The following is a 26,616-nucleotide window of genomic DNA, read 5'->3' as shown; positions in this document are numbered from 1 at the left end:
ACAACAGAAGGGAGATTGTTTTGTTCCACAATGTTCCTATGCCGTGGCCTATCCGACGTTAGGTAAGGGTTGACATTACTACAACAATGACACGACTTGTTCCCGACCCACAATGGTGTGGATTGTCCTTTGGATATGACTTCATGTGGGCTTGTGAATGGAGATAGAGGAGGAGTCTCTGCTACTTCCACCCATATCTTTCTCTGTCCATGGGCAGATCTATATATTATCTGTGGAGATAGCACCAGTAGCAGACAGACCATCCTCAAGAGTGTGAACCTAATGTGTCCACCTACTCTCCTGTGTGGGAGCAACTGGGAACCATATGTTGATGACTTTTTTTCACCACAGAATATCCTAGAAGGTCTATCCTAGAAGGGATTAACAGTATTTCAGGTCTGCCATCCTAAGGTAAGATATTCTATTTCACATACTGTTAATCAGTCTTATTACAGTGTCATTTAGAAACAATTAACAGAATTGTATTAGGAACAATACATGCATTGTTGTACTGGGATAATGTTGAATAGGGGCCATCTGAGAAACATTCTTGAGCGAAACAAATGGCCTAATGTGGTGCACCGGGGTAGAACACAGAAATCAAATGTTTTTGACATAGTGAAATGAGGGTGTGACTGACTAAAATGACATGTGACTTCTGACTGAAATTACTACTAAAATGACCGTATTGAAATGTCAGTACTGAAATTAGGTTTGTACTTCTGTCCCTAGATCCTGAACATGGGAGAGTGCATTTCAGTCCGTGTTTTGCTGATGTTTCTGGCCCTAATCAGCTATCTAATTGCACTGACATTCAACATATTGGCTCTATTTGGGCCCTGGACAGGTGAATTCTTAAAGTCCACTTTAAGTCAATGACATCTGTTTGAAACACACTTACTGTTTTTTGCATCCGATAAAATGTTTTGTAACCTGTGTGTTTGAACATGTAGGTGCGTTTATGCAAACCACACAGTATGTGCTGAGCAAGTCCACAACGCACCTAACCCCGGATAGATGGGTACTCTTTCTATGGGACGTCCTTAACATCTGGTTGATCGGCATGTTCATCTATCTGATACACAATCTCCGTAGAAGGTATGATACTGTCCATTAAAGCTAGAGTCTCGCTGACACTACAACAATCATGTAAACATTGTTCCTTCAGACATGGTTGGTTATTTTCCAAGCCAAACTCTGGCTGGAATGAAATCAACTTTGCACTGGACATTAGCCCTGGTCCCAGATCTGTTCCTGCTATATTGCCGAATCATTGTCTCTCATCGTCTTGCCAAACATGGCAATTCCATAAGGAGACATCCAGGCTAACTGGCCTGTGTTTATTGGCAATCTAACTTAGGTGAGACAACAACAAAAAAATACAAATGATTAAAGTGCAGAAAGAGTGATTTTTACTGTCCTGGCTAGGGTTGCAGAATTACGGTAACTTTTCCAAAATTCCTAGGCCTAGTTCTGGCCATGATGATGATGATGATGTTTTTGATTATGATGAGGCTGATGGTGATGGTGATTTTGTTGTTGTTAATTATCATGATGATGTTCCTGTCCCTTAGGGAAGCCTATACATGGATGTACACCACTCCTGCTGTCCTGCCCTACGGATTCTACTTGTCCTGGATCGTGAATAGCATTTTGAATATGGCGTGGTTATTTCTGTACGACAAAGAGTAAGTGATCATATTATGTGTTGTTCACTGTGCAATGATATGCAACTTTTAACACGTTTTGAGTTGTTTTTGCGTTTCGACACTGAATTGGTGGCAAGGAAATCACTTGTATAGTCTTTCTCAAGACAGATTACGTTTTCTAGATTCTGTGTTTGTCATAGAAAGATGGTGCCAACGCTGCTGATCACAGCATTACAGGCCATCTCCAACTGCGTGATTATCATGTTCTCCTGCTACGGACTGGTCGTCTATGGAGCATGGCTCCATAAATATCACAACAATGATCTCTGGCTCATTCGAATACTGGTACAAAAACTTTTTTTCTACGATTCTCCAAGAACAATGTATTGTGTATACAAACCTTCCACAAGTGTGCCGGACAGTTACTTTTTGGTACAGACATGTGTTGTCTGTTTATGGTGTCTATATTATGAAGACCCGGTTTCAATAGGACTGGAAATGTCCTAATATGGGCACCATATTTGTTAACTCTTTTACAGGTGCAAAACGGAGTGGCTTTGTATGCAACATGGTGGGCTGTGGCTACCTTTTTACACTTGACCGTTGTTTTAGACCATCAAACCCCAATACCCAAGACAGATGCTGCCATAATGGTACTAGTGCTGCTCCAATTGGGACTCATAGGATGGTGAGACTTTGATCCTACATTTGATCTAACCTCTTAATTCAGTGACGTTGATTCAATAAACCACACATTTGAGCTTTGCCAGGAAATGTTCCATTGCAAATTCATGAACAGCGGATTTACTTAATATACATAAACTATGACAGTGGCCTGACAAGATAATGATACAGTTGCCCTAAGCGGCAAAAGTAGCTTCTAAATATTGTGTGGACAGCTCGTGCACACAAAGCAACTGCCTGCAAATCATTTTGTTTCAAATGTAGTGACAGCGTATGCACACAAAGCAAGTGCCTGCGTTGTGTGCATGCTATCACTACATTTTAAAAGCTAATTTGCCCCTTTGGGCCACCATACAATTGCCAGAAACCTTTCCTTCTCGCACCTTTTTTTAAAGCATGGGAATTGATGCACTGTTGATGTATATTTTCTTCCTCCTTATAACTCTCTCAGGTTTGTCATAGAGAACTGGTATCTGGATAAGCACGTGCGCTACATCCTCACAGTGTACCCTGTGGTGATCCTGGTGTTGGCCGCGAGTGTGGCCAATCCAGCCACGCCCGGTACCCACATAGACATCATGTCTGGTAGGCCCTATGTCCCGACTGACTCCTAAACTGACACCTAGAGGAAGATAACATAACACAGCCTGTCCTAATACAGACACCGTACACATGCATTAGTAGCAGATGGCCGAGTGATAAGATTTGATCGTGTTATAGTTACTGTACGTAAGTATAATGAGAACTGAGTATACGTATGTGCAATTGGCAATGTTCACACTATCTTCACTACTAGACTAGTGTCAATGTTATTCTTGTATCACTGTCTGTAGTCACTGCAGTGACTTTCCCGTGGCGCTTTTAGCTAATATACTTGATGCCTCATCTCTTTTCCAGCTGTCATATTGGCCATAACTAGTGTCATATTCATTGTGCGCATTGTCATGGTGTTATGGAAGCACAACAACAAACCGTTTTACGGAGAAGAGGAGCTCATGTCTCCAGTGGACATCGCCAGAACACAGAAGCTCATCTTTATGTAGGAAGAAGAGAGCCACTGCGGAGATTCACGTTTGAATGTTGTTTTCCTAAACGTTTAATGGCTGAGACGTGATCAAACTCTCCCTGTGTTGGATTCATAAGGCTTTGCTTCAGCAAGACATGTAGGTGAGGATTTAGGCTAGTAGTGCCTTTGTACCGTACAGATTTAGTTCATAACCATTGGCCATGCTAATGTCTTTTTCGAAATCATATCAATGACTGTGTGTGATAAAACTATGGACCGGCATTCTCTTATGACCGCAATACTAATTTAATGACATTAATGTGATTGTGTTCTTTTTTAAATGTATTTAGTTAACCTTTAACTGCCACCATATTGTTTTTATACCAGGATCTGATCTACCTTTGTGTTTTGACGTTTTGTTTTAGGTGCTATACTGTACAACAATTTGGACTGCATTTATGTATGAATGAAGCTATAGAAATAAAGTGTATTATTATACTTACCAATGCACTTATCTGTAAATGCTATTGTGATTTAACAATAGTAAATACAACCGTGTGCCACTGTGCAGTAGTAAGAGCACCCATTGGTTAGACACCATGGGGAAAAATAACCACACACACACACACACACACACACAGTAAACCATGATACACTGACTGAAACAGTGCCATCATCCAAAGTCCAATGCACCAGATCCAAGATTGTGTGTGTGTGTGTGTGTGTGTGTGTGTGTGTGTGTGTGTGTGTGTATAAAAGAGTGCTGGTGTGTGAGGCGAGCGTTCTACAGTTGATAGCTTGACAGGGAGGATGTACCGCTCCCGTGTGTCTCCGTATGGCCAGGGCAGTATGGAGAGACATCATCACCATGTGGTCCTACACGGTGTTTGTATCGCTCTGGCCATGTTTAGCCAGGTGGCTTCCGAGACCTTCCATGTTCTAGCATCAGGGACCAACTCTGGCGGTGAGTGAAATCTACCAGACACCTGGTCCATCTCTGTACTACAGTGCACTACTGTGAGGGCATCAGGGACTTTGGTTCAGCAGACAATCTGGATAAACGAGTACAGTGGCTAGTGGATGTATCCTGAGTGCAATGCTATGATTATAATGCCACCGTTTGTAGAGTCAAGATTGTAGAGTCAAACGCTTGATGTGGTCATTGCGTCCTAGGAACATGGGATCATATACTAAACTTTTGACTACTTTTTTTAACATGAATATTTAGGCGTGACAATCATTTTGACCTCTACCTTTTCTTTTTGAGGGGAAAAAAATACTACTTATGAAACAACATTTTACACAGTCATTATTGCTCATCTTTATCAAGGCTGCCAGTAATTTCGGACCCCCCTGTATAGACGATAACTTTGTCACTGTCGTAATGAATGACTATTTGACCCAATATGACCTGTAAATGATATCTCCTGCAGGGATGTTCCAGATGCATATACAGTATGTCACCCAAAGGATCCCTTTGAGAAGATAAGTTAGAACAACGTGTCATACACCAATGTATCCACAGTGGAATGACTTTATGTAATGATGGACCTTTGGCCTGACACACGTTTTAAATGTCATCATTTTATAGCCCAGCACTGAAGAGAGGCCAATGATTGTGTTTTTTAACTCCTAATCTGCGTGTCACCAACCACATTACATAAGCGGATGAGTTGATAAACGACACTTTGCAGACACTTCTGAAAAGGAAACTTTGTAAGCTGGAGGTAAAGTTACCACAGAGTTTTCAAACCCAGAGACACAACATCATGATACTTCCGGGAATGCGTTGCGAAGGAGTCTCAACAGACCAGACCGGGGTTTGGGGTTTGGAAAGTCAACGGGAGAAGGGAAAATGTGTCCTTAGTTGTTCATTTTCTCAAATTCTAAAGAATTAGAATTTTTAGAATCTAAAAATTCAACAACAAAAAAACTATATTGGAGCCAATGTCTTAACTAGCTGAACAGGTTATTACAAGAACCTTATGAGAGTGAAAAACTGACACATTTTCATTTTTGTCAAAAACAACTTTATATCGAAGGAGTGCCTCTCATTTGACGGCCTGCACATGCGCTGTTCTACGCAACACAATCGTTAGACTTGGGGGGAAGTGTTTCTATGTATGGGCTATTCTTGCTAACACCGCCATGACATCACCCAGAAGTGTGATCAGGGATTTCTATCGGAGAAGCATATTCTGCACATCTTCATACTGTACTGTCTTTGATGTTACTGCTCATACTGATGTATTCTCCATCTCACTGTTACAGTGTCCATATTAGGACTGTGTCAGCAGGATTTGTTTCAGTCTGAGGCTGTCCTAATATGGACACCATTCTCGTGCATGCTGTGAATCTGTTTCCTATGATGGGAGGCAAACACTAAAGTATCTCCATTGCCAATAGGATAAGTTGGCTTGTTATTCACAATACAGCTTCATCTTCACATAACATATACTGGTATTACATTGCAACTCTATACTTACTGTTAGACACAGTATCTGTATGGTGTCCATATTAGGACACCCTCAATCTTAGCAGGAGGCTGTCCTAATATGGACACTGTAGTATGTGGATTGTAGAGCTTGCTAGTTTATAGTCCAAAAAAACAGAAATTAGTTACCTCTGGTTCGTTTAGCCATTCCTATGGAGGAAATTAATGGGGCAAGTATGGGGTTTTGGGACAAACTATGAAAATAAGGCCTGAGGTTAACATAGGTTTAGGAGATCGTATATGTTTTGTTCTATTATCAGTCAGTTAACATGACTTTTATGAGTTCTGAAGTCTTTATGAGCTTGTTCTGTTTGCGAAAATGTTTTAAAAAACACAAAAAGATGAAGATTATCTCATAGAGCAAAACATATAGGGTCTCCTAAGCCGGTGTTTACCATAGACCTTATTTTCTGCGTTTATCTGAAAACCCAACAACAAAAACATGTTTTCCCTATAGACTTTGGCCAATGAGCCATGGAGTCTACATGGCTACAAAATGCCTACAATGCCTACAAAAAAACGCCATTACTATTGCTCTCTACAGAGTCCTTTTACCGAACATGCAATGGCTTTACTCCCTAGGTCTGTTTATGACCACATTGGATAATGTCTCTGAGTCCTTTCCTCTGGAGGTGACCATGGACTGCTGGGCAGACAACACCTGGATCATGCTTCGGCTATGGAGCAGTGCTTGGCTCATACACTCTCTTTTTACTGTGTTCCAGAGGTATCACTCACTCACTCACTCACTCACTCACTCACTCACTCACTACTCTTCCAAAGGTTAACTGAATGCCTAAGTGATGACAATTAAATGATGAGGCTGTACATTTATATCACTCAGTTGTGATTGATGTTCTCTGCCTGAAAGGAACGTGTTTGGTCCAGTCTCCTGCAACCCTGAGATTCACCCTCCATCATTCTATCTGATCTGGACTATGATCAACGTGGCAAAGATCACCTGGCTGTTTCTTTGGGACAGGCAGTAAGTAGTTTGGCACTTGTTGCATTTAAAGGGGAAGTTTTACAAATATAGCGTTAGATGATTTCTCATCCTGAAAGTAGTCTATGGGCCGGGATAAACTCTAACCCATGGTTTACTGTTATTTAAAATCCAACTACAAACTGCAGCTAGACGACTTTCAGGGTGAGGAACCATCTAACAGTTTTAAAGGCCCAATGCAGTCAAAAATGTGATGTCCTGTGTTTTCCAGTTGAAGTTGGAAGTTTATATACACTTAGGTTGGAGTCATTAAAACTCGTTTTTCAACGACCCCACAAATTTCTTGTTAACAAACTATAGTTTTGGCAAGTCGGTTAGGACATCTATTTGTGCATGGCACAAGTAATTTTTCCAACAATTGTTTACAGACAGATTATTTCACTTATGATTCACTGTATCACAAATCCAGTGGGTCAGAAGTTTACATACACTAAGTTGACTGTGCCTTTAAACAGCTTGGAAAATTCCAGAAAATGATGTCATGGCTTTAGAAGCATCTGATAGGGTAATTGACCTCAGTTGAGTCAATTGGAGGTGTACCTGTGGATGTATTTAAAGACCTACCTTCAAACTCAGTGCCACTTTGCTTGACATCATGGGAAAATCAATAGAAATCAGCCAAGACCTCAGGAACAAAATTGTAGACCTCCACAAGTCTGGTTCATCTTTGGGAGCAATTTCCAAATGTCTGAAGGTACCACGTTCATCTGTACAAACAATAGCACGCAAGTATAAACACCATGGGACCACGCAGCCGTCGTACTGCTCAGGAATGAGACGAGTTCTTGTCTCCTAGAGATGAATGTACTTTGGTGCGAGAAGTGCAAATCAATCCCAGAACAACAGCAAAGGACCTTGTGAAGATGCGGTAGGACACAGGTACAAAAGTGTCTATATCCATAGTAAAATGAGTGCTATATCGACATAACCTGAAAGGCCATTCAGCAACAAAGAAGCCACTGCTCCAAAAACCGCCTTAAACAAGCTAGACTACGGTTTGCAACTGCACACGTGTACAAAGATCATACTTTTTGGAAAAATGTCCTCTGCCCTGATGAAACAAAAATAGAACTGTTTGGCCAAAAGGACCATCGTTATGTTTGGAGGAAAAAGCGGGAGGCTTGCAAGCCGAAGAACACCATCCCAACCGTGAAGAACGGGGGTGGCAGCATCATGTTGTAGGGGTGCTTTGCTGCAGGCGCACTTCACAAAATAGATGGCATCATGAAGAGGGAAAATTATATGGATACATTGAAGCAACATCTTAAGACATCAGTTAAAGCTTGGTTGCAAATGGGTCTTCCAAATGGACAATAACCCCAAGCATACTTCCAAAGTTGTGACAAAGTGGCTTAAGGACAACAAAGTCAAGGTATTGGAGTGGCCATCACAAAGCCCTGACTTCAATCTTACAGACAATTTGTGGGCAGAACTGAAAAAGCGTGTGTGGGCAAGGAGGCCTACAAACCTGACTCAGTTACACCAGCTCTGTCAGGAGGAATGGGCCAAAATTCACCCAACTTATTGTGGGAAGCTTGTGGAAGGCTACTCGAAACATTTGACCCAAGTTAAACAATTTAAAGGCCAATATACCAAATACTAATTGAGTGTATGTAAACTTCTGACCCACTGGGAATGTGATGAAAGAATTAAAAGCTGAAATAAATCATTATTTTTACTATTTCACATTCTTTTACTATTTCACATTTCACATTCTTAAAATAAAGTGGTGATCCTAACTGACCTAAGACAGGGAATGTTTACTAGGGTTAAATGTCAGGAAATGTGAAAAACTGAGTTTAAATGTATTTGGCTAAGGTGTATGTAAATTTCCAACTTCAACTGTTTTTCTACACTATAAGGTTTGAATAATACTGTGAAATTGTTTAAATTATGATAATGCCCTTTTGGTTTAAGAGCTGTTTGAAAAGACCACCTGAAATTTTAGTCTGTTTATCTGGGATGGAGATTTGGCCTGCCTGGTGACATCACACAGGCGGTAAATTAGATAACAGACCAATAAGAAAGCGAGTTCCAAACGTCTCTGCCAATAACAGCCATTTTTCAGTTTCCCCTCCCACTCAGACCACTCCCAGACAGTCTTAGCAACATTCTTGCTTGAAAAATAGATATTTTGATGACAATTTTAATTGAAAACAATCACAGTAAGGTACTCTATTGTCACCCAAAAATTATTTGATATTGAGATAAAAACAGCTGCATTGGACCTTAAAATATAAACTTCCCCTTTAAGATACACATTTTGGGATTTTAAAATATGACTAAATAAATACAGTGGGCCTATGTGCAGAACCAAGAAAGGCAATACTAAATATGGAACATCTTTTGTGTTTTTACAGTGACCTTCTACCATCCCTGTTTTTTAAATGGGTTATGCCAATTCACAGCTTCCAAATGCTGTATGTGTCCTACCGAAACCTGCACAATCACAGAACCTGGCTGGCCATCAATAACCCTAAAGAACCCTGGTGGACCCGCTATCTGGTGAATTCAAGATCTTTTCTACACAATGATGTCAAGATGTAGCACAGTTGCTTGTTTTATCATGCTGCTGTCAGCCAATGAGCTTCAGGGCAAAAAAAACCCTGTATGTAACCAAGTTGAATTGGTTAAACTTACTCTTTAGCTTGAAATACCACCACCCATGCGGCCTAAGTGCTAGCATTTCTTGTTTGCAAAAAATACAAGTGCTTAGTGCTCTTAAGGAAGTCGCAAGCAGCACAGTTACGCTTACAGGTCTTAATAGATGTTTTCTTGAGATCATTTGCAGCAATGACCTCACTAACCTTAAGATAAGATAGTACTTTATTAACCTTGGTACTGTATGTCTTGTTTTAATATGTCGGATTCATATGTCTTAGTAGTCATTAGAGATCATTAAGGTTTTCTTGGCATCCTTTGCAGCAATGACCTAAGATAAAATCATGTAGCACTATCCCACTGGGCATAGACGTCATTTCAATGTCTATTACATTGAAGTGACGTGAAAACAACGTTGATTCAAACAGTGTGTGCCCAGTTGGATATAGAGTGCATTCAGAATGTATTCAGCACCCTTGACTTTTTCCACATTTTGTTACGGTACGTTACAGCTTTCTAATTTTTTTTATTTTTTAAATCCTCATTAATCTACAAACAATACCCCATAATGAAAAAGGAAACATTTGCAAAAAAATTTAATATCACAAATATTCAGACCCTTTTCTCAGTACTTTGTTGAAGCACCTTGGGTATTTTTAGGTCTCTCCAGAGATGTTTCGATCAAGTTCAAGTCAGGGCTCTGACTGGGCCACTCAAGGACATTCAGAGACTTGTCCCGAAGCCACTCATGAGTTGTCTAGGCTGTGTGCTTTGGATCATTGTCCTGTTGGAAGGTGAACCTTCGCCCCAGTCTGAGGTCCTGTGCGCTCTCGAGCAGGTTTCATTCAAGGATCTCTCTGCACATATTTCCCTCCATCCTGACCAGTCTCCCAGTCCCTGAAAAACATCCCCACAGCATGATGCTGCCACCACCATTCTTCATTCTTCACCATAGGGATGGTGCCAGGTTTCCTCCAGACGTGACACTTGGAATTAAGGCCAAAGGGTTCAATCTTGTTTCTGATGGTCAGGGTCCTTTTGACAAACTTTTGACAAACTCCATGTGGGCTTTTGACAAACTCCATGTGGGCTGTCATCTACCTTAAACAGAGGAGTGGGTTCCGTCTGGTCACCTCCCTTACCAAGGCCCTTCTCCCCGACTGCTAAGTTTGGCTGGGCTGCCAGCTATAGGAAGAGTCTTTGTGGTTCCAAACTTCTTCCATTTAAGAATGATTGAGGCCACTGTGTTCTTGGGGACCTTCAATGCTGCAGACATTTTTTGACACCCTTCCCCAGATCTGTGCCTCAACACAATCCTGTTTTGGAACTCTACCGACAATTCCTTTGACCTCATGGCTTAGTTTCTGCTCTGACATGCACTGTCAACTGTGGGATCTTATATAGACAGGTGTGTGCCTTTCCAAATCATGACCAATCAATTGAATTTAACACAGGTGTTCTCCAATCAAGTTGTAGAAACATCTCAAGGATGATCAACGGAAACAGGATGCACCTGAGCTCAAGTCTCATAGCAAAGGGTCTGAATAATTATGTAAATAAGGTATTACTGTTTTTTTATTTTGAATACATTTGCAAACATTTCTAAAAACCTGTTTTCGCTTTTGTCATTATGGGGCATTGTGTGTATCTAATTAATATGTTTTAGAATAAGGCTGTAACCTAACAAAAGATCATCCGTTCACCTACTCTGCATCTCACAAAGACAAGGCAGTTGGAACCAAAAATCTCACATTTGGACTCATCAGTGCAAAGGACAGATTTCCACTGGTCTAATGTCCATTGCTCGTGTTTCTTGTCCCAAGCAAGACTCTTCTTATTACTGATGTCCTTTAGGAGTGGTTTCTTTGCAGCAATTAGACGATGAAGGCCTGATTCACGCAGTCTCCTTTGAACAGTTGATGTTGAGATGTGTCTGTTACTTGAACTCTGTGAAGGATTTATTTGGGCTGCAATTCTGAGGCTGGTAACTCTAAGGAACGTATCCTCTGCAGCTGTGGTAACTCTGGGTCTTGCATTCTTGTGGCGGTCCTCATGAGAGCCAGTTTCATCATCGTGCTTGATGGTTTTTGCCGACTGCACTTGAAGAAACTTTCAAAGTTCTTGAGATTTTCCGGATTGACTGACCTTCATGATGGACTGTCCTTTCCCTTTGCTTATTTGAGCTGTTCTTGCCATAATATGGACTTGATCTTTTACCAAATAGGGCTATCTTCTGTATACCACCCCTAACCTTGTCACAACACAACTGACTGACTCAAATGCATTAAGAAGGAAATAACTTTTTTTAACCTTTTAACAAGGCACACCTGAGCATTCCAGGTGAATGCCTCATGAAGCAGGTTGAGAGAATGCCAATTGTGTGCAAAGCTGTCATCAAGACAAAAGGAGACTACTTTAAAGAATCTCACATATACATCTATTTTGATTTCTTTCAAATTCCATGTGTTATTTCATAGTTTTGATGTCTTCATTAATATTCTACAATGTAGGAAATAGTGAAAAATAAAGAAAAAAAAACCTTCAATGAGAAAGTATGTCCAAACTTTTGACAGGTACTGTACATTTTACAGACACAGTATATTTTACAATAGTTTGATTTGTTTTTAGTCCTATCCTTCATCTACACTCAACCCCTCCAATCTATCTCTGAAGACCATCCAGTGTGGATTTCAATTTGCCAAATATTTTTCAACTGTGCTATTTCACAAACGTTCTGAACCTACAGTATATACATTTTACAGACACGGTATATTTTATATTAGTTATCTTGTTATTTAGCCGAGAATTGTGTATATTAATTGAAATTGAAAAACTCAAAGTTTTGAATCCAGTGTTGTTTTGTGTATCAGTCCATAAACCAAAAATCTCCTCCCAACTATTTTGCAATCTATATGGCACAGCTGTCAATTTGTTGGTACTTAAATTGAACTGATATACTTTTTTATTCATCCGAATTTTGTTTAACCAATATTGATCTTTAATGCAGGGCTGACAGAGAAGTCCCTTTTCCCCCCTTCCACTTGCCTCTTCAATTTTTGTGGTAATGCTGCAAGTAGTTGGTTGTAATTTTGAGTAGAGCAAACATTTCAGAATATGTATGTTAGCTGTGTGTGTGACATAACTCCACCAATCCTATGTATGAAATAATTTACAAACATTATACATTTAAAAAATATTTTTTCTCCAATTTAAATATTATTTTATCAATTGGATTATCTTGGCAAAGGAGAAATGCTCACTAACAGGGATTTAATCAAATATGTGCACCAAATTTGAGAGAAATGTGCTTTTTGTGCATATGGAAAAGGATTTTTTTTTTTTAAACACCACCACTCCCATCCTTCCAGTGCATGCCAATCAACACAGGGCAAGGGGATCCCATGATTGAAATGACAGCCAATCATTTATACTAGTGGCCACGTAGTTAATGAACAATAAGGAACACCAGCTCTAACAGTCTATGAGGCTGCATTCAAGAGCTCATGCCTGTTGCATATTTACCCCCCAAAGTTTTTAAATTTGTCCCCACATTTCAAGACAAAATAAATAAATAAGACAAGTCACATCAAAAATGAAGGTAAAGAAAAAATGCAAAAAGACATCTAAATGAAGAATACATATATTGGCCAAATAGGCAAAAAGCACACTTTGAAAGGCAAAATACTGCAAACCAATACTTAAATAAAATAAATACTGGAGGACCATGCAGTTGTATAATGGGACGGAGACATATTTTCTTCGACGTTTCAGAGCGCCTCATCATCACACCATTGCCAGTATGTTTGCCAAGGGGACCGTCATTATGTGCCAAAACACCATTCTGCAACACATGAACTTGGACAAACATACCGCACGAACATCACATTAAATTATATCTGTCACATTAAAAATAAATACATAAGCCTAATTTATATTTCTCTTAAAACCTCTCTAGGGTAAAACCTCTCTGGCCAACATCCAGTGAGATTGCAGAGAGCCAAATTCAAATACAGAAATACTCATTATAAAAATTCAGAAAACAAAACATATTTTAAATAGGTTTACAGATTAACTTCTTGTGAATCCAACCACCCGGTGTCAGATTTAAAAAATGCTTTAAGGCGAAAGCATACCTTACAATTATTTGAGAACATAGCCCAGCAGACAAATCATTACGAACAGTAACCAGCCAAGTAGTTACACAAGTCAGAAATAGAGAGAAAATGAATCCCTACCTTTGATGATCTTCATATGTTCGCACTCAGAAGACATTCATTTACTCAATAAATGTTCCTTTTGTTCGATAAAGTCTCTTTATATCCAAAAACGTCAGTTTGTTTGCGCGTTTCCTTCAATAATCCACAGGCTCAAACGCAGTCAACACAGGCAGACAAAAAAATCCAAATTGTATTCGGAAAGTTCATAGAAACATGTCAAATGATGTTTATATTCAACCCTCAGGTTGGTTTTATCCTAAATAATCAATAATATTTAAACCGTACAATAACCTTGTCAATAGAAAAGGTAAACAAGAAAGGCTCTCTCTCTGTCGCGCGCATGAAAAAGCTCTGTGACACGGCAGGGTCCACTCAATCCGACTGCTCTTACTCCCTCATTTTTCAGAATAAAAGCCTGAAACAATTTCTAAAGACTGTTGACATCTAGTGGAAGGCATAGGAACTGCAATTGAGTCATAAGTCAGTGGATACTGTAATGGCATTGAATAGAAAACTACAAAACCAAAAAAACAACTACTTCCTGAATGGATTTTTCTCAGGTTTTTGCCTGCCAAATCAGTTCTGTTATACTCACAGACACTATTTTAACAGTTTTGGAAACATTGGAGTGTTTTCTATCCAGACCTACCAGTTATATGCATATCATATCTTCCGGGCCCGAGTAGCAGGCAGTTTAATTTGGGCATGCTTTTCATCCAAAATTCTGAATGCTGCCCCCTACCCTAGAGAAGTTAACATTTCTGAATACGATTATGATACGATATGAATGGTGCAATATAGATGAGATGCAAATATAGATGAGCTGCAGACTGAACTTGGCCCATCTACGAGCAATAACGTAGGCAGCCATGAAGCTCGGTGCCAGAATGCCCTCTTATGCTGCATTCAAAACAACTCTGAAAAAAATAGTTTTGAGCGGTCATTCAACTTGGATTTCCAACTCGAGAGCTCCGACTCACGAGAGCTCAGCCTTGCCAACCTGAAGATCACTGACATCATGATTTGACCTTGTATTTTTCAGAGTTCCCAGTTGTCTCGAACACACCGTAAGTATCACCTCCGACTTCCCTTAAGGGAAGTTCACCATTCACAGAACCTCACACACTCCATCCGCTAAGCCGTGCACCAGGAAGGCAGCGGAGCCAAGCCATTATGGTCACCCAATGCCCCTCCTCAGCGCACCTCCGTCCCCCTAACCCATATTCACAGGCATTAGAGCCTCCACTAAAAACAAGGCATTAGAGCCTCCACTAAAAACAAGGCCAACCAGGGCCACATCACAAATCTAAACGCAGCAATACACATTCTAAAAACAGATCCTTTACCAATAAATACTGTTTCATATGTCTTTTATCATGGTCCCTCTGGTCTAACTGTGTGTTGATGTGTTGGTGTTGGGTGGGACAGACCCAGAACGGACTGGCTGTATTTGGCTGGTGGACTCTCCTGGAGGCCCTGGTCAGTCTGGGAGTTGTGCTGCGGTACCAGGCTGGGCTACCTGATCCTCTGGTCAGCTCAATGGTGCTCACTCTACTTCTCCTAGGGATGCTGATCTGGTAATAACTGACAATGAAATAATGATGGACCCATACATATACATCGTAATCATTGATTGAATGGAAAAAAAGATAATTGTGGCGTCCATATTAGGACAGTCTCTCCTGCTGAGACTGAGGCTGTCCTAATATGGACACCGTACTGACTAAATCGGTACCCTATACTAGGAAGCTGGGGTTTAATTCAGTTTTGAAAACAATGCTATTTCCTAACAGGTTTGTCTTTGAGAGCTTCATATTCTCCAAGTACATCCGCTACACATTTACTGTCTTCCCTGTGTTGGTTGTGGGCCTGGGAGCCATGTTCACCAGAAGCTATCGTGTCCATGACCTTGCTCCTAACACAGTCTACTGTGGTAAGAACATAGAGTTGGATAGAGGGCACACTTAGCCCACAGCCTGTTTTATCATGTGCAGTGCCATTGAGGGCTGTCACCATTTTTAAGTAGTCAACTCGGTGGGACTTGCTATGGGTTAAGGAAGATCACAGAATTCCGTCCGGGTCAGCAGGAATTATACTCCTGAGTAAACATTCCCTAAGTCGCTCTGTATAAGAGCATCTGCTAAATGACTCAAATGTAAATGTATAATCAGGCGGCAGTAAATCACTAACCTTGTCTTTGAACCTGTTCAGACTATGCACAAGATAGAAGATGAGCTCTCTAGTACAGCTCTATGAAATAAACATATACTGGAGTAGTACCAACCACACACCCACATTCTGTAACAGATCAATTTTAGTGGAGGCAGATGCTGGCCAATTATAACATGATTTTATAGGCACATTATAGATACTGTAATTGGAACAGTGATAAGCTAACGCTGTAGGCCAGTCTTAATTGAATACCAGAAAAATCCTGTAGACAATTTTGTATAATCTGATGAATAACAGTTACGTAACACTTACAGTACACTTGACTATGTATTTCTTGTCCCAACCTTACAGGCTTCCTTATGCTTGCGGCAACTGTCCTGAACTGTATCCGTTTGATCGCTGCATGCTTTTACCCAGATGACACCTCCAGCTATTTGACCAAGGAGCCCAACCGTAAACCTGACTTCTGCAAGACTGTATTTCAACCGATGGGGAAGGACAGCACAATGGCTTCACAAACTGGGTTTGTGAATCCTGTCTTCTGTAATAACTTAGACAATTAACAGAGGGTACGGTGTCCATATTAGGACAGAAACGACTCCTGTTGAGGATTTACCCAAAGTGAATTGTTTTGCATGTAAATAATTTTGATACTGATTAATGGTATTTTCTGTAAGAATGGACATTGTTCTCTTGGTGATGGATAGCTACAGCTTGAGTTAACTCTAAGCTTAGAGTGTTGACATGCCTTCACATTCATCACAAACAAATAGATTCCAAACAGTGGCTTAACAATTCAGAATGTTGAATAAACTTTATTTGATCTCACTTTACCGGTTTTCACTGAGTTCGTCCTTATGTTGTTGTAAATTTCCTGAGTTTGAGTAATTTTGACAATCATTGTTTTTCTACTTCTAATACTCGTATCGATGTGTCAAAATATCCAATCGCACAGGTCGAGTGACGAATGAGGTGAGCACCTCTCCTCCATAAAGGGAGCCACTCGCTCACCAGCTGGTCATTCTCACCTCTCTTCCTTGCGGAAGTGACTGCGTTCATAAAAGCATTCCTCAGCATGGCTAGATTCCTGGCATCCTACTGATGTTTAGAGGTTAATGCTGCCGAACATTGGACTTCAGCTCCTGTCGATAGTATTGAGTGCTGACCGATAGAAAAGTTTTGCTCCATTTAACTAGTGCCACACGGCTAGCTATCGAGACTTGGTTAGCCTTAGGCGCAAGGCTTTAGCTAACTTGGCTAGCTAGCTGCAAGGCTAGCTTACCACACAAAGGACTAGCTATCGCTGCAAGGCTTAACCTAACCTGTGTAACTCACAAGGCTAGCTACACCAAACTAGCTTTTCTACCTACACAAGTAGAATTGCTAGCTTTCCTCTAGCATTTAGCACAAACCCCTCATGGGCCATGTTGACTAGACTGACAGCACTAGCTTCACAGCGTGACGATCGAGAGACCCGCTTTGTTCGTGGAGAAACAAAGAAAGCACGCACTTTCTCTGGCTAGTAGTGTGCTAACGAGATAGGCTATTAGCCTTGAGGCGAAAGCTAGCTAGCTCACACTTTACTCAAGGAATACTACTTCTCAGATCCATGGAGCCTGCTACCCATGCACAGGGAGAACCTAGCAGGCCTCCTGCCCCCGCCCCAGAACGGTCACACCCGTGCCCATGCAGGGCGATGATAGCAGGCAAGGATATACGCCAGATATGTATCGCTTGCTTAGGTTTTGAGCATGCTGTGGCATCACTCGCTAACCCCAAGTTCTGCGTGCACTATAGGGCACTGTCTGCAAACCCCCTTCACTGGCGAGTAGACCAAGCAAACCCCAAACCATACTTGTCACTAGGGATGTTACATTTGATACCGGAGCTCCAAGGCATTCGTGTCAAAATCACTAGTCAGTGTACTTTGACCTCCTCCCTATAGGCTGTCTCATCATTGTCGGTGATCAGGCCTACCACTGTTGTGCACTGTTGTGCAAACTTAATAATGGTGTTGGAGTCCTGCCTGGCCGTGCAGTTGTGAGTGAACAGGGAGTACAGGAGGAGGCTGAGCACGAACACCTGAGGGGCCCCCGTGTTGAGGATCAGTGTGACGGAGGTGTTACGTATTCCAGGATCCAGTTGCAGAGGGAGGTGTTTAGTCCCAGGGTCCTTAGTGATGAGCTTTGAGGGCACTATGGTGTTGAACTCTGAGCTGTAGTCAAAGAATAGTATTCTCACATAAGTGCTCTTTTTGTCCAGTTTGGACAAGCCTTTCAACGCATTTCATGGCTACAGACATGAGTGCTATGGGTCGGTGGTCATTTAGGCAGGTTACCTTAGTGTTCTTGGGCACATGGCCTATGGTGGTCTGCTTGAAAGATGTTGGTATTACAGACTCCGACAGAGAGAGGTTGAAAATGTCAGTGAAGACACTTGCCAGTTGGTCAGCGCATGCTCGGAGTACATGTCCTGGTAATCCATCTAGTCCAGCGGCCTTGTGAATGTTGACCTGTTTAAAGGTCTTATTCACATCGGCTGCGGAGAGCGGGTTCACACAGTCTTCTGGAACAGCAGATGCTCTCATGCATGTTTCAGTGTTACTTGCCTCGAAGTGAGCATAGTTATTTAGCTCATCTGGGAGGCTCGTGTCACTGGGCAGCTCTCGGCTGTGCTTCCATTTGTTTCTACTCCAGGGAAATGTCCTGGTTCCCAGGGGGGCATTGCATACGCTCCATTCTGGACCTAAGGATCCGCAACAGCTTTCATCATGTTCCGTATACTTACATACAATGTGCTGTTTTGTTTTATTCGTCAAGGCAACTGGTTCAGTTCAGCTGACCTACAGGGCGCTTATTTTTATATAAGCATTCTGCCAGCACACAGGATATTTTCAGGTTTTCTTTCGAAGCACAGCCTACAAATACCTTGCTGTTCCCTTCGGGCTAGCACTTGTTACCAGTTTGTTCAGCAAGTTTGTGGAAGCGTCTCTATCACCCCTGAGAACCAGGGGGCTAAGAATCTCCGCCTACACAGACAATTACCAGCTTTGATCCCCTACACAGTGTTGCCAACGGTTGTTTCCTCGAAAGTGTCATTGAGTTTGAATTTCATCTCCATCGTTTTGAAAGTGCTCTGGGATTTTACAAAGATCATTCCTTGGTCATCCATGTTGATGATCAGACTGGGCTTGATGTGGTTTCCCACCTGTCGGGTCGTGAAGCCAACACCTGCACAATGGAGAACAAACTGTCAAGAGGGAGGACAGTATCGTGTGGTGCAACCAAAGGCATTGTCCATGTGTAATAACTATACATATAAATGATTATCCTAATGAGATCTTAAGATTGTATCAGAAATATATTATTTTCAAAAAAAATCCTATCATATATTTCAGCAATCATTTATTCAATTGGAGAAAAATGTATCATACCAGAACTTTCACATACTCAAAGTCAAAGTTCTCGCTGGAAATCAATTTCCAGGTCCCCAAAAACTTGTCAACCATCTTTCAAGTTATCTTTAATATCTTTTAAATTACTCAAATGTAAATATCGCCAACAGTGCACTCTATTGATTCAAACTTGACTATACAATTCACGGTGTTAAAAGGATCGCGTGTGGATGCAGCCCAATCACAGCCATGAACGTCACGGTATGGGTGAAAGGTTCCACATCTACTAGTAGAGTTCCACATCTACTAGGCTACTGTGCTAAATTACATTTAGTTTACTGGACTATGTCCACTACCTCAGCAAATAGTTGACTGATCACATGCTCCTAAGCTATGACAGAGCTAGATAATGGCCTACATTTGATAGTTTGGACAAATATTATCTTCAAACTTAGCAGAGAAGAAAATGAGTATGTTACACTTCAAATAATCTTAGGCCATCTAACCTAAACTTCAAAAGTGGATGTGCCCACAATAAAACTGTAAAACCATTCGGTAGAGGCAAAAACCTGGAGGCAGTTGGCATGTTGAAAACATATACTTAATTGTTTGAAACCTGGACATTTGACTTAATATTATGAGGCATGTCTTACCTTGATTCAATGTAGCCTAGGCAATAATCTGACAGAAACTGATATTTTATGAAGATTTTTTCATATGCCATTGAAGCCAGCATTTCTCTCGTGTTCTATTGTTTTTCATATCATCTTTCTTTCTTTGCCCAGAAGTCAAAGGCACAATAGTCACAACCCATCCTATGTGTTGCATATTATGATATCCCCTCTTTCTAAGTTTCTAAGGAGATGTTAATCTCTGTCACATGAAACCTCCCACATCAGGTGGACCTTTTAAAACAGTGTTTTCCCGTAAATTGCATTTTGGCAAATGTTTGAAAATTGTGTTTTACATCAATAATTATTGCATGTTTTCTAAGTCCATTCCTGGTAGGCCTACACATGCATTTATGTTGGTCATGTCATTTTACTGTTTGGAACTAATTTAATTGTTCGGTAGACAGTTGTTGTGCAATAGTTAGTCGGCAATTAAATTTACCGAAATATGCAGCCCCTATAAAATTTTGTTGGGAATCATTGATGGACAGCAATATTCAAACCTTGTCTTTGTTTTTCAAGTAGATTTAAGTCAGGACTGAGACTGGACCATTCAGGAACACTCAACACCTCTTGGAAATCCATTCTCGTGTTTCTAGGATAGAGTTTATTTTGCAGAAAGAGGCCTACACAAATTTGAATGCCAAAGACACACCAGAATTGGCCTGGGTGGCAGTCTGTTTCTCCTCAACTCCTTGTGGAATTGTCATGTAATGTAATGAAGCATGCAGAGTTGGTGTTAATTCCATAAAGTCATCCCTAATTTAATTCCATCTCCCTGTAAATTCCATTTAATTCCATTCAAATTCCAGGTCAGTCTTTCAATTTCCCTCAAACCAATGTTAAGTAAATTATATGAAATCATATCCCAATTCAATATAGTCTGCAACAACTCCACAAATTCAATTCCTTCAGGCTGATCATCAAATCAAATCAAATTTCTATATATTTTTTTAACCCTTATTTTACCAGGTAAGTTGACTGAGAACACATTCTCATTTACATCAACAACCTGGGGAATAGTTACAGTCAGTGGAGAGGAGGGGGGATGAAGGAGCCAATTGTAAACTGGGGATCATTAGGTGACTGTGATGGTATGAGGGCCAGATTGGGAATTTAGCCAGGACACCGGGGTTAACACCCCTACTCTTACGATAAGTGCCATGGGATCTTTGTGACCACAGAGTCAGGACACCCGTTTAACATCCCGTCCGAAAGACGGCACCCTACACAGGGCAATGTCCCCAATCACTGCCCTGGGGAATTTGGATATTTGTTTAGACCAGAGGAAAGGGTGCCTCCTACTGGCCCTCCAACACCACCTGGTCTCCCATCCAGGGACCAACCAGGACCAACCCTGCTTAGCTTCAGAAGCAAGCCAGCAGTGGGTAAGCCCTTTTTACATCAACAGAATCATTATACAGAAAACCAGCCTAAAACCCCAAACAGCAAGCAATGCAAATGTAGAAGCATGTGGCTAGGAAAAACTCCCTGGAAAGAGAGGAGAGGAAACAGGTTCTGAGGTTTGGCCAGTCTGGAGGGAGCATAGTTCAATTCACACAGGACACCAGATAAGACAGGAGAAATATACCAGATATAACAGACTGACCCTAGCCCCCTGGCACACAGACTATTGCAGCATAGATACTTGAGAATGAGACAGGGGGAGGTCGGGGGACACTGTGGCCCCGTCCGACGATGACCCCGGACAGGGCCAACCAGGCAGGATACAACCCCACTCACGTTTTCAAAGCACAGCCCCCACACCACTAGAGGGATGCCAACAGACCACCATCTTACTACCCTGGGACAAGTCTGACTATAGCCCACGAAGATCTCTTCCACCACACGAGCCCAGGCGAAAAACCTTACAGGAAGATCTCATTAGTGACGCACCCCTCCTAGGGACGGCATGGAAGAGCACTAGTAAGCCAGTGATTTAGCCCCTGTAATATGGTCAGAGGCAGAGAATCCCAGTGGAGAGAGGGGAGCCGGCCAGGCAGAGACAGCAAGGGTGGTTCTTCGCTCCAGTGCCTTGCCGTTCACCTTTGCACCCCTGGGACAGACCACACTCAATCATAAGACCTACTGAAGAGATGAGTCTTCAGTAAAGACTTAATGGTTGAGACAGAGTCTGCGTCTCTCACATGGATAGGCAGAACATTCCATAAAAATGTAGCTCTATAGGAGAAAGCCCTGCTTCCCGCTGTTTTCTTAGACGTTCTAGGGACAGTAAGGAGGCCTGCATTTTGTGACCACAGCATACGTATAGGTATGTATGGCAGGAGCAAATCTGAGAGATAGGTAAGAGCAAGTCCATGTAATGCTTTGTAGGGTAGCATGTCACTGTTCAGACAGCCTAGCTGTACTGGAAATATAGAAATACACGTTTAAAAGATTTAAAACAAATCCTGCAGTGAATTTTTTGCATTAATTCTATTAACCTGGAAATGTACAAATATTGAAACAAAGAATAATGTATATATAGTGTAATTGCAATTCACACCGTTCAAACGGTCTAATTCCAATTCTATTCCAATTCTATTCCAATTCTATTCCAATTCCGTAAATTGGAGATTGTTGAAATTCAAATGGAATTCAACAGATATCCTCCACATCATGAGAGAATTCAAGAACTGATTTGGAATTTCAAATTCAATTGAAATTGACCCCAACCCTAGTAAATGAAGCGGAATGTTAGCTGACCAAGTTCTATCACAGTCTGACGTACAAGCCTACAGCCTGAGGATCATACATGTTTGATGAACCTCATATTCCTCACCAGCAGAGAGCAGCATCTCCATGACCTTGTTTCAGCTGGGAAATGAAGGGAGACGTAGAAGTCTGCTTTTCCAGAAGGGGGAGTAGTGAACTCATTGCCATGCTGAGCATTCAGTTGTTCCACTCTCCTGTAGAGGTCCTCTATGTCCCTCAAATACAACTCTGGACCTCGAAGCCAGTTCCACTGGGTTTTGTCATTGTTCCCCCCTAATCAGGGACAGATTTAGACCTGGGACGTCAGGTGGGTGCAATGAATTGTCAGGTAGAACAGAAAACCAGCAGGCTCCGGACCTCATAGGGTTAAAGTTCAATACCCCTGCTCTTTGTCATTCTATGCAATCTCCCTTCTGCATTATGATTAAGAAGGGATAGGCGTAGCCAACGCATTAATCAATCACGCTTAACTGTTCCAGTACATAGTTTATGTCCGCAACGACAAGTCTGATCAAACTCCAATGCATCTTCAGGAGCCCGGGGAAATAGAGAGAGGACATGTGACCTTTTTTTCTGGGGACATATACACAGATGAAAGACGGAAAATAAAACGGTCCTTAACCTTACTCACCAAAGCAAGACGGGTGACACCTGTAGCAATTCATCTCCATTCAACGTATGTTTGGTACGTCGTCTACTGCTTCGGTCAATGAAATGAACATAAATGAATTCCCCTTGTTTTGTCCTTTGTCTTTGATGTTGAAAAATAGATACTTTAATTGTAATATTATGTGAAACGTTGCGGTTATTTGTGTGAACATGACCCTCTGAATGTGCACTGAATAAATACAATGAGATTTCTGCCTTTCTACCTGGATTTATAGACTACTATTATTGTGTTGAAAATAATCGACTGAAATATCGTGATCTTCATTTATTTCAATACTATATTCTGTCTGACAACAAAGATAACACTTATCAGCTGGTCTAGATTGCTATCAATGTCATCACATCATTAGTAGCATATGTATTGTACAATGATATTGCAAGTTTGTGCACTAGTGTGCGTCAACATTACTACATGCAAGGCCACTAGTGCATGTTTTCTCCCGTATTGTCCTTCGAACACTCCTCTGTCTGTCCATCTGCTGCCACAGCTGAGCCGAGGGACAGTGATCGAGGGGAATAATTGAGCCCACCAATGAAGCAAATGAGAAGATTTATTTAAATCTTTATGGACCTTTACGCATCGACTCTTAATTTTTAATTGATTTGACATTGTCTTTCAGCTAAAATGTGTGATTCACATTTCGCCTTGAGAAGATTCTAAAATCAATTTATCAACAACTTTCTTGTAAAACAACCACACAACAGTGCTTGGCCAATTTATGAATGTCAGTTGATATGAAGTGTTTTATTGCTGGGAGATAGAGTGTCCTAAATGAGTGGGCTCTAAATCTTATTGGAAGTGTGCGCCTCAAGCACTCGGCTGTTCTCTCATCTGTCTCGTTACCACACTGGCCCAGCCAAATCCCAGCTGATGGGAAACACTGGGGAGTATGTTCAAATTGAAAGAAGAAACAAAAGGCTATTTACTGACAAAAAGGCCTTGTAATTGTTTTTATTCTCCCAAGACTTTAGCCTGAGAGAAATAAAGCCAGACGTGAATTTGCATTCTCAATTAAAATAGTTCAAATTAATTATACAGAGAAAAGAGATTTGGATGAAAAATGTTGTCCTCCCACTCCTGCACTCGTACTCTTGAGGGTAAAAGCTAAATTAGCTTGTCTGATTGACATGGCTGCAGCAGGCTTGAAGAATCAGTTATTTCATTTTTCGTTTGGGTAGTTTTAAGTGTGTTTTCATATCTATAAAGGCCAGTTTCTCATAGTAACAAATATTTGTTTTCCTCCTACACCCCAACCCGAGTAAGACGTTATCACCCCAACAAACTAGTGGTTTTGATTTCTAGGAAATCAGACAGACTTTTTTTGTGTCTTTAGAAGTCTATAGATACCAGAAAGACACGGTTAACTGAATTATTTGCTAAATATTGTAATTTATTCCCTTAATCTTGTATTTTCATTCAACTGTTTACCACAAATATAGTACATTCATTCAGCAAGGAAAATAGGATTTAATATCATGGCACAAAACACTGAGACTAATACAAAAGTCAAGAAGATGGAGAAAATTAAATGTACAATATTAAACAAGATAATATAAATCATTTGACAGTTGTGTATATTCTTCTGTACATCAAATTATATATACAGGAATACAATGGTGCATTGAACCATTGTGCGATTGGCACAGCAACCGAAGATTCACGAATGAAACATGACAATAGGAATAAATGTGTTTTCCTTGTGGGTAATCCATTTGGCCTCAGTTTGAGAGCAGTTTTAGTGAACTGAGATGCCTACTGGCTGCTAAGTGTGTGAGCTCTCAGAATGTTTTGAAGGAAAATATCTACTCTATTTGTTTTAGATTTTTTTCACACAAGTTTGTGTATGATGGCCAATAGTTTGTGTGCAAATTGAATCATCATTTTCTTCTGCCAGCATTTCTACGGAATTTGACCAGTGACAAATGTTTTATATGAGGCGACGGTACAGAATGTCATCTTTTGTTTGAGGAGATTTTCATACATACAATATCAGTTTTACCGTTTAGAAATGAAAACACTTGTATCTAATCCCCCCCATTTGAAGGTGTCATTAGTATTTTGACAAAGTAACTTATAGTGTTTTAAAGTATTCAAAAGTTGAGTACTTGGTCCCATATTTCTAGCAGGCAATGACTACATCAGTTGGACGCATTAACAGTTTATTTGGTTGCATTTCTGATTATTTTGTGCACAATAGAAATGAATGGTAAATCATGTATTGTGTCATTTTGGTGTCACTTTGATTGAAAACAAGAAAACAATATTTTTATGAACACTTCCACAGTAATGTGGAAGCTGCCGTGATTACGGATAATCATGAATGAATCGTGAATAACTTTAAGTGAGAAGGTTACAGAAGCCTAAATGTCATACAGCCCCCCAAAAAATGCTAACCTGGGGGTATGATCATTGTGCATACTAAACTTTTGACTACTTTTATAGACTATAAGTGAATTTGTTGAACTTGCAACCTTCCGGTTACTAGTCCAACGCTCTAACCACTAGGCTACCCTGCCGCCCCTGGTGACCTAGAGGCCGGAGAGGAGCACACGTGACAGTACCCCCTCCCCGACACGCGTCTCCAGCCGCAGGGCGCCGAGCAAGATGACAATACCGGGGATCAGGAGCCTGCCAAACCCGCTGAAGCATGGGAGCCTGTCAAACCCATTGAGGCCTGGGAGCCTGCCAAACCCGCTGAAGCATGGGAGCCTGTCAAACCCATTGAGGCATGGGAGCCTGCTCGAACCCGCTGAGGCATGGGAGCCTGTCGAACCCGCTGAGGCATGGGAGCCTGTCAGAACCCGCTGAGGCATGGGAGCTGTCAAACCCGCTGAAGCATGGGAGCCTGTCGAACCCATTGAGGCATGGGAGCCAGTCAAACCCGCTGAAGCATGGGAGCCTGTCAAACCCATTGAGGCCTGGGAGCCTGCCAAACCCGCTGAAGCATGGGAGCCTGTCAAACCCATTGAGGCATGGGAGCCTGTCGAACCCGCTGAGGCATGGGAGCCTGTCGAACCCGCTGAGGCATGGGAGCCTGTCGAACCCGCTGAGGCATGGGAGCCTGTCGAACCCGCTGAGGCATGGGAGCCTGTCGAACCCGCTGAGGCATGGGAGCTAGTCAAACCCGCTGAAGCATGGGAGCCTGTCGAACCCATTGAGGCATGGGAGCCAGTCAAACCCGCTGAAGCATGGGAGCCAGTCAAACCCGCGATGGCATGGCAGCCTGTCGATCACGCTGAGGCAGGGGAACCTGTCAAACCCACCGAGGCCTGGGAATCCGACAAACCGACAGAGGCCTCGCAGGTAGCTCCGGTTCTGACACCCGGACCCAACACCAAAT

The 26,616-nt window shown here is 41.5% G+C and overlaps 2 protein-coding genes across 3 annotated transcripts; both read left to right on the top strand.

The window, feature by feature from the left end:
* Nucleotides 1–217: 217 nt before the first annotated feature.
* LOC112215637 lies at nucleotides 218–3,849 on the top strand. Of its 2 annotated transcripts, none has more exons than XM_024374831.1 (8): nucleotides 218–411; nucleotides 733–847; nucleotides 954–1,098; nucleotides 1,575–1,688; nucleotides 1,850–1,994; nucleotides 2,189–2,337; nucleotides 2,785–2,918; nucleotides 3,231–3,849. In XM_024374831.1, exons 2-8 carry the CDS (start codon nucleotides 742–744, stop codon nucleotides 3,374–3,376), a joined length of 939 nt encoding a protein of 312 aa, XP_024230599.1. In that variant the 5' UTR covers nucleotides 218–411; nucleotides 733–741; the 3' UTR covers nucleotides 3,377–3,849. The 2 variants fall into 2 exon arrangements, with proteins under 2 accessions (XP_024230599.1, XP_024230598.1); XM_024374830.1 differs by having other exon boundaries at nucleotides 1,832–1,994.
* Nucleotides 3,850–4,102: 253 nt separating this feature from the next.
* On the top strand, nucleotides 4,103–16,654 carry LOC112215636. Its single transcript, XM_024374829.2, has 7 exons — nucleotides 4,103–4,303; nucleotides 6,416–6,560; nucleotides 6,705–6,818; nucleotides 9,197–9,341; nucleotides 15,083–15,231; nucleotides 15,448–15,587; nucleotides 16,178–16,654. Exons 1-7 carry the CDS (start codon nucleotides 4,150–4,152, stop codon nucleotides 16,387–16,389), a joined length of 1,059 nt encoding a protein of 352 aa, XP_024230597.1. The 5' UTR covers nucleotides 4,103–4,149; the 3' UTR covers nucleotides 16,390–16,654.
* Nucleotides 16,655–26,616: the final 9,962 nt, after the last annotated feature.

The sequence above is a fragment of the Oncorhynchus tshawytscha genome, linkage group LG16, assembly GCF_018296145.1.
Source record: "Oncorhynchus tshawytscha isolate Ot180627B linkage group LG16, Otsh_v2.0, whole genome shotgun sequence".
Lineage (NCBI taxonomy): Eukaryota > Metazoa > Chordata > Actinopteri > Salmoniformes > Salmonidae > Oncorhynchus > Oncorhynchus tshawytscha.
The sequence above is the reverse complement of the archived record's forward strand: the minus strand, read 5'-3'. Positions and strand labels throughout refer to the sequence as shown.

Excerpts from the sequence above, each read along its gene's own strand:
- LOC112215637 (XM_024374830.1), top strand. The coding sequence starts at position 742 with ATGGGAGAGTGCATTTCAGTCCGTGTTTTGCTGATGTTTCTGGCCCTA. Across the intron at positions 1,995-2,188 it reads TCTGGCTCATTCGAATACTG|GTGCAAAACGGAGTGGCTTT; the intron begins GTACAAAAACTT and ends ACTCTTTTACAG. Across the intron at positions 2,338-2,784 it reads CAATTGGGACTCATAGGATG|GTTTGTCATAGAGAACTGGT; the intron begins GTGAGACTTTGA and ends TAACTCTCTCAG.
- LOC112215636 (XM_024374829.2), top strand. The coding sequence starts at position 4,150 with ATGTACCGCTCCCGTGTGTCTCCGTATGGCCAGGGCAGTATGGAGAGA. Across the intron at positions 4,304-6,415 it reads ATCAGGGACCAACTCTGGCG|GTCTGTTTATGACCACATTG; the intron begins GTGAGTGAAATC and ends TTTACTCCCTAG. Across the intron at positions 6,561-6,704 it reads CTTTTTACTGTGTTCCAGAG|GAACGTGTTTGGTCCAGTCT; the intron begins GTATCACTCACT and ends TCTGCCTGAAAG.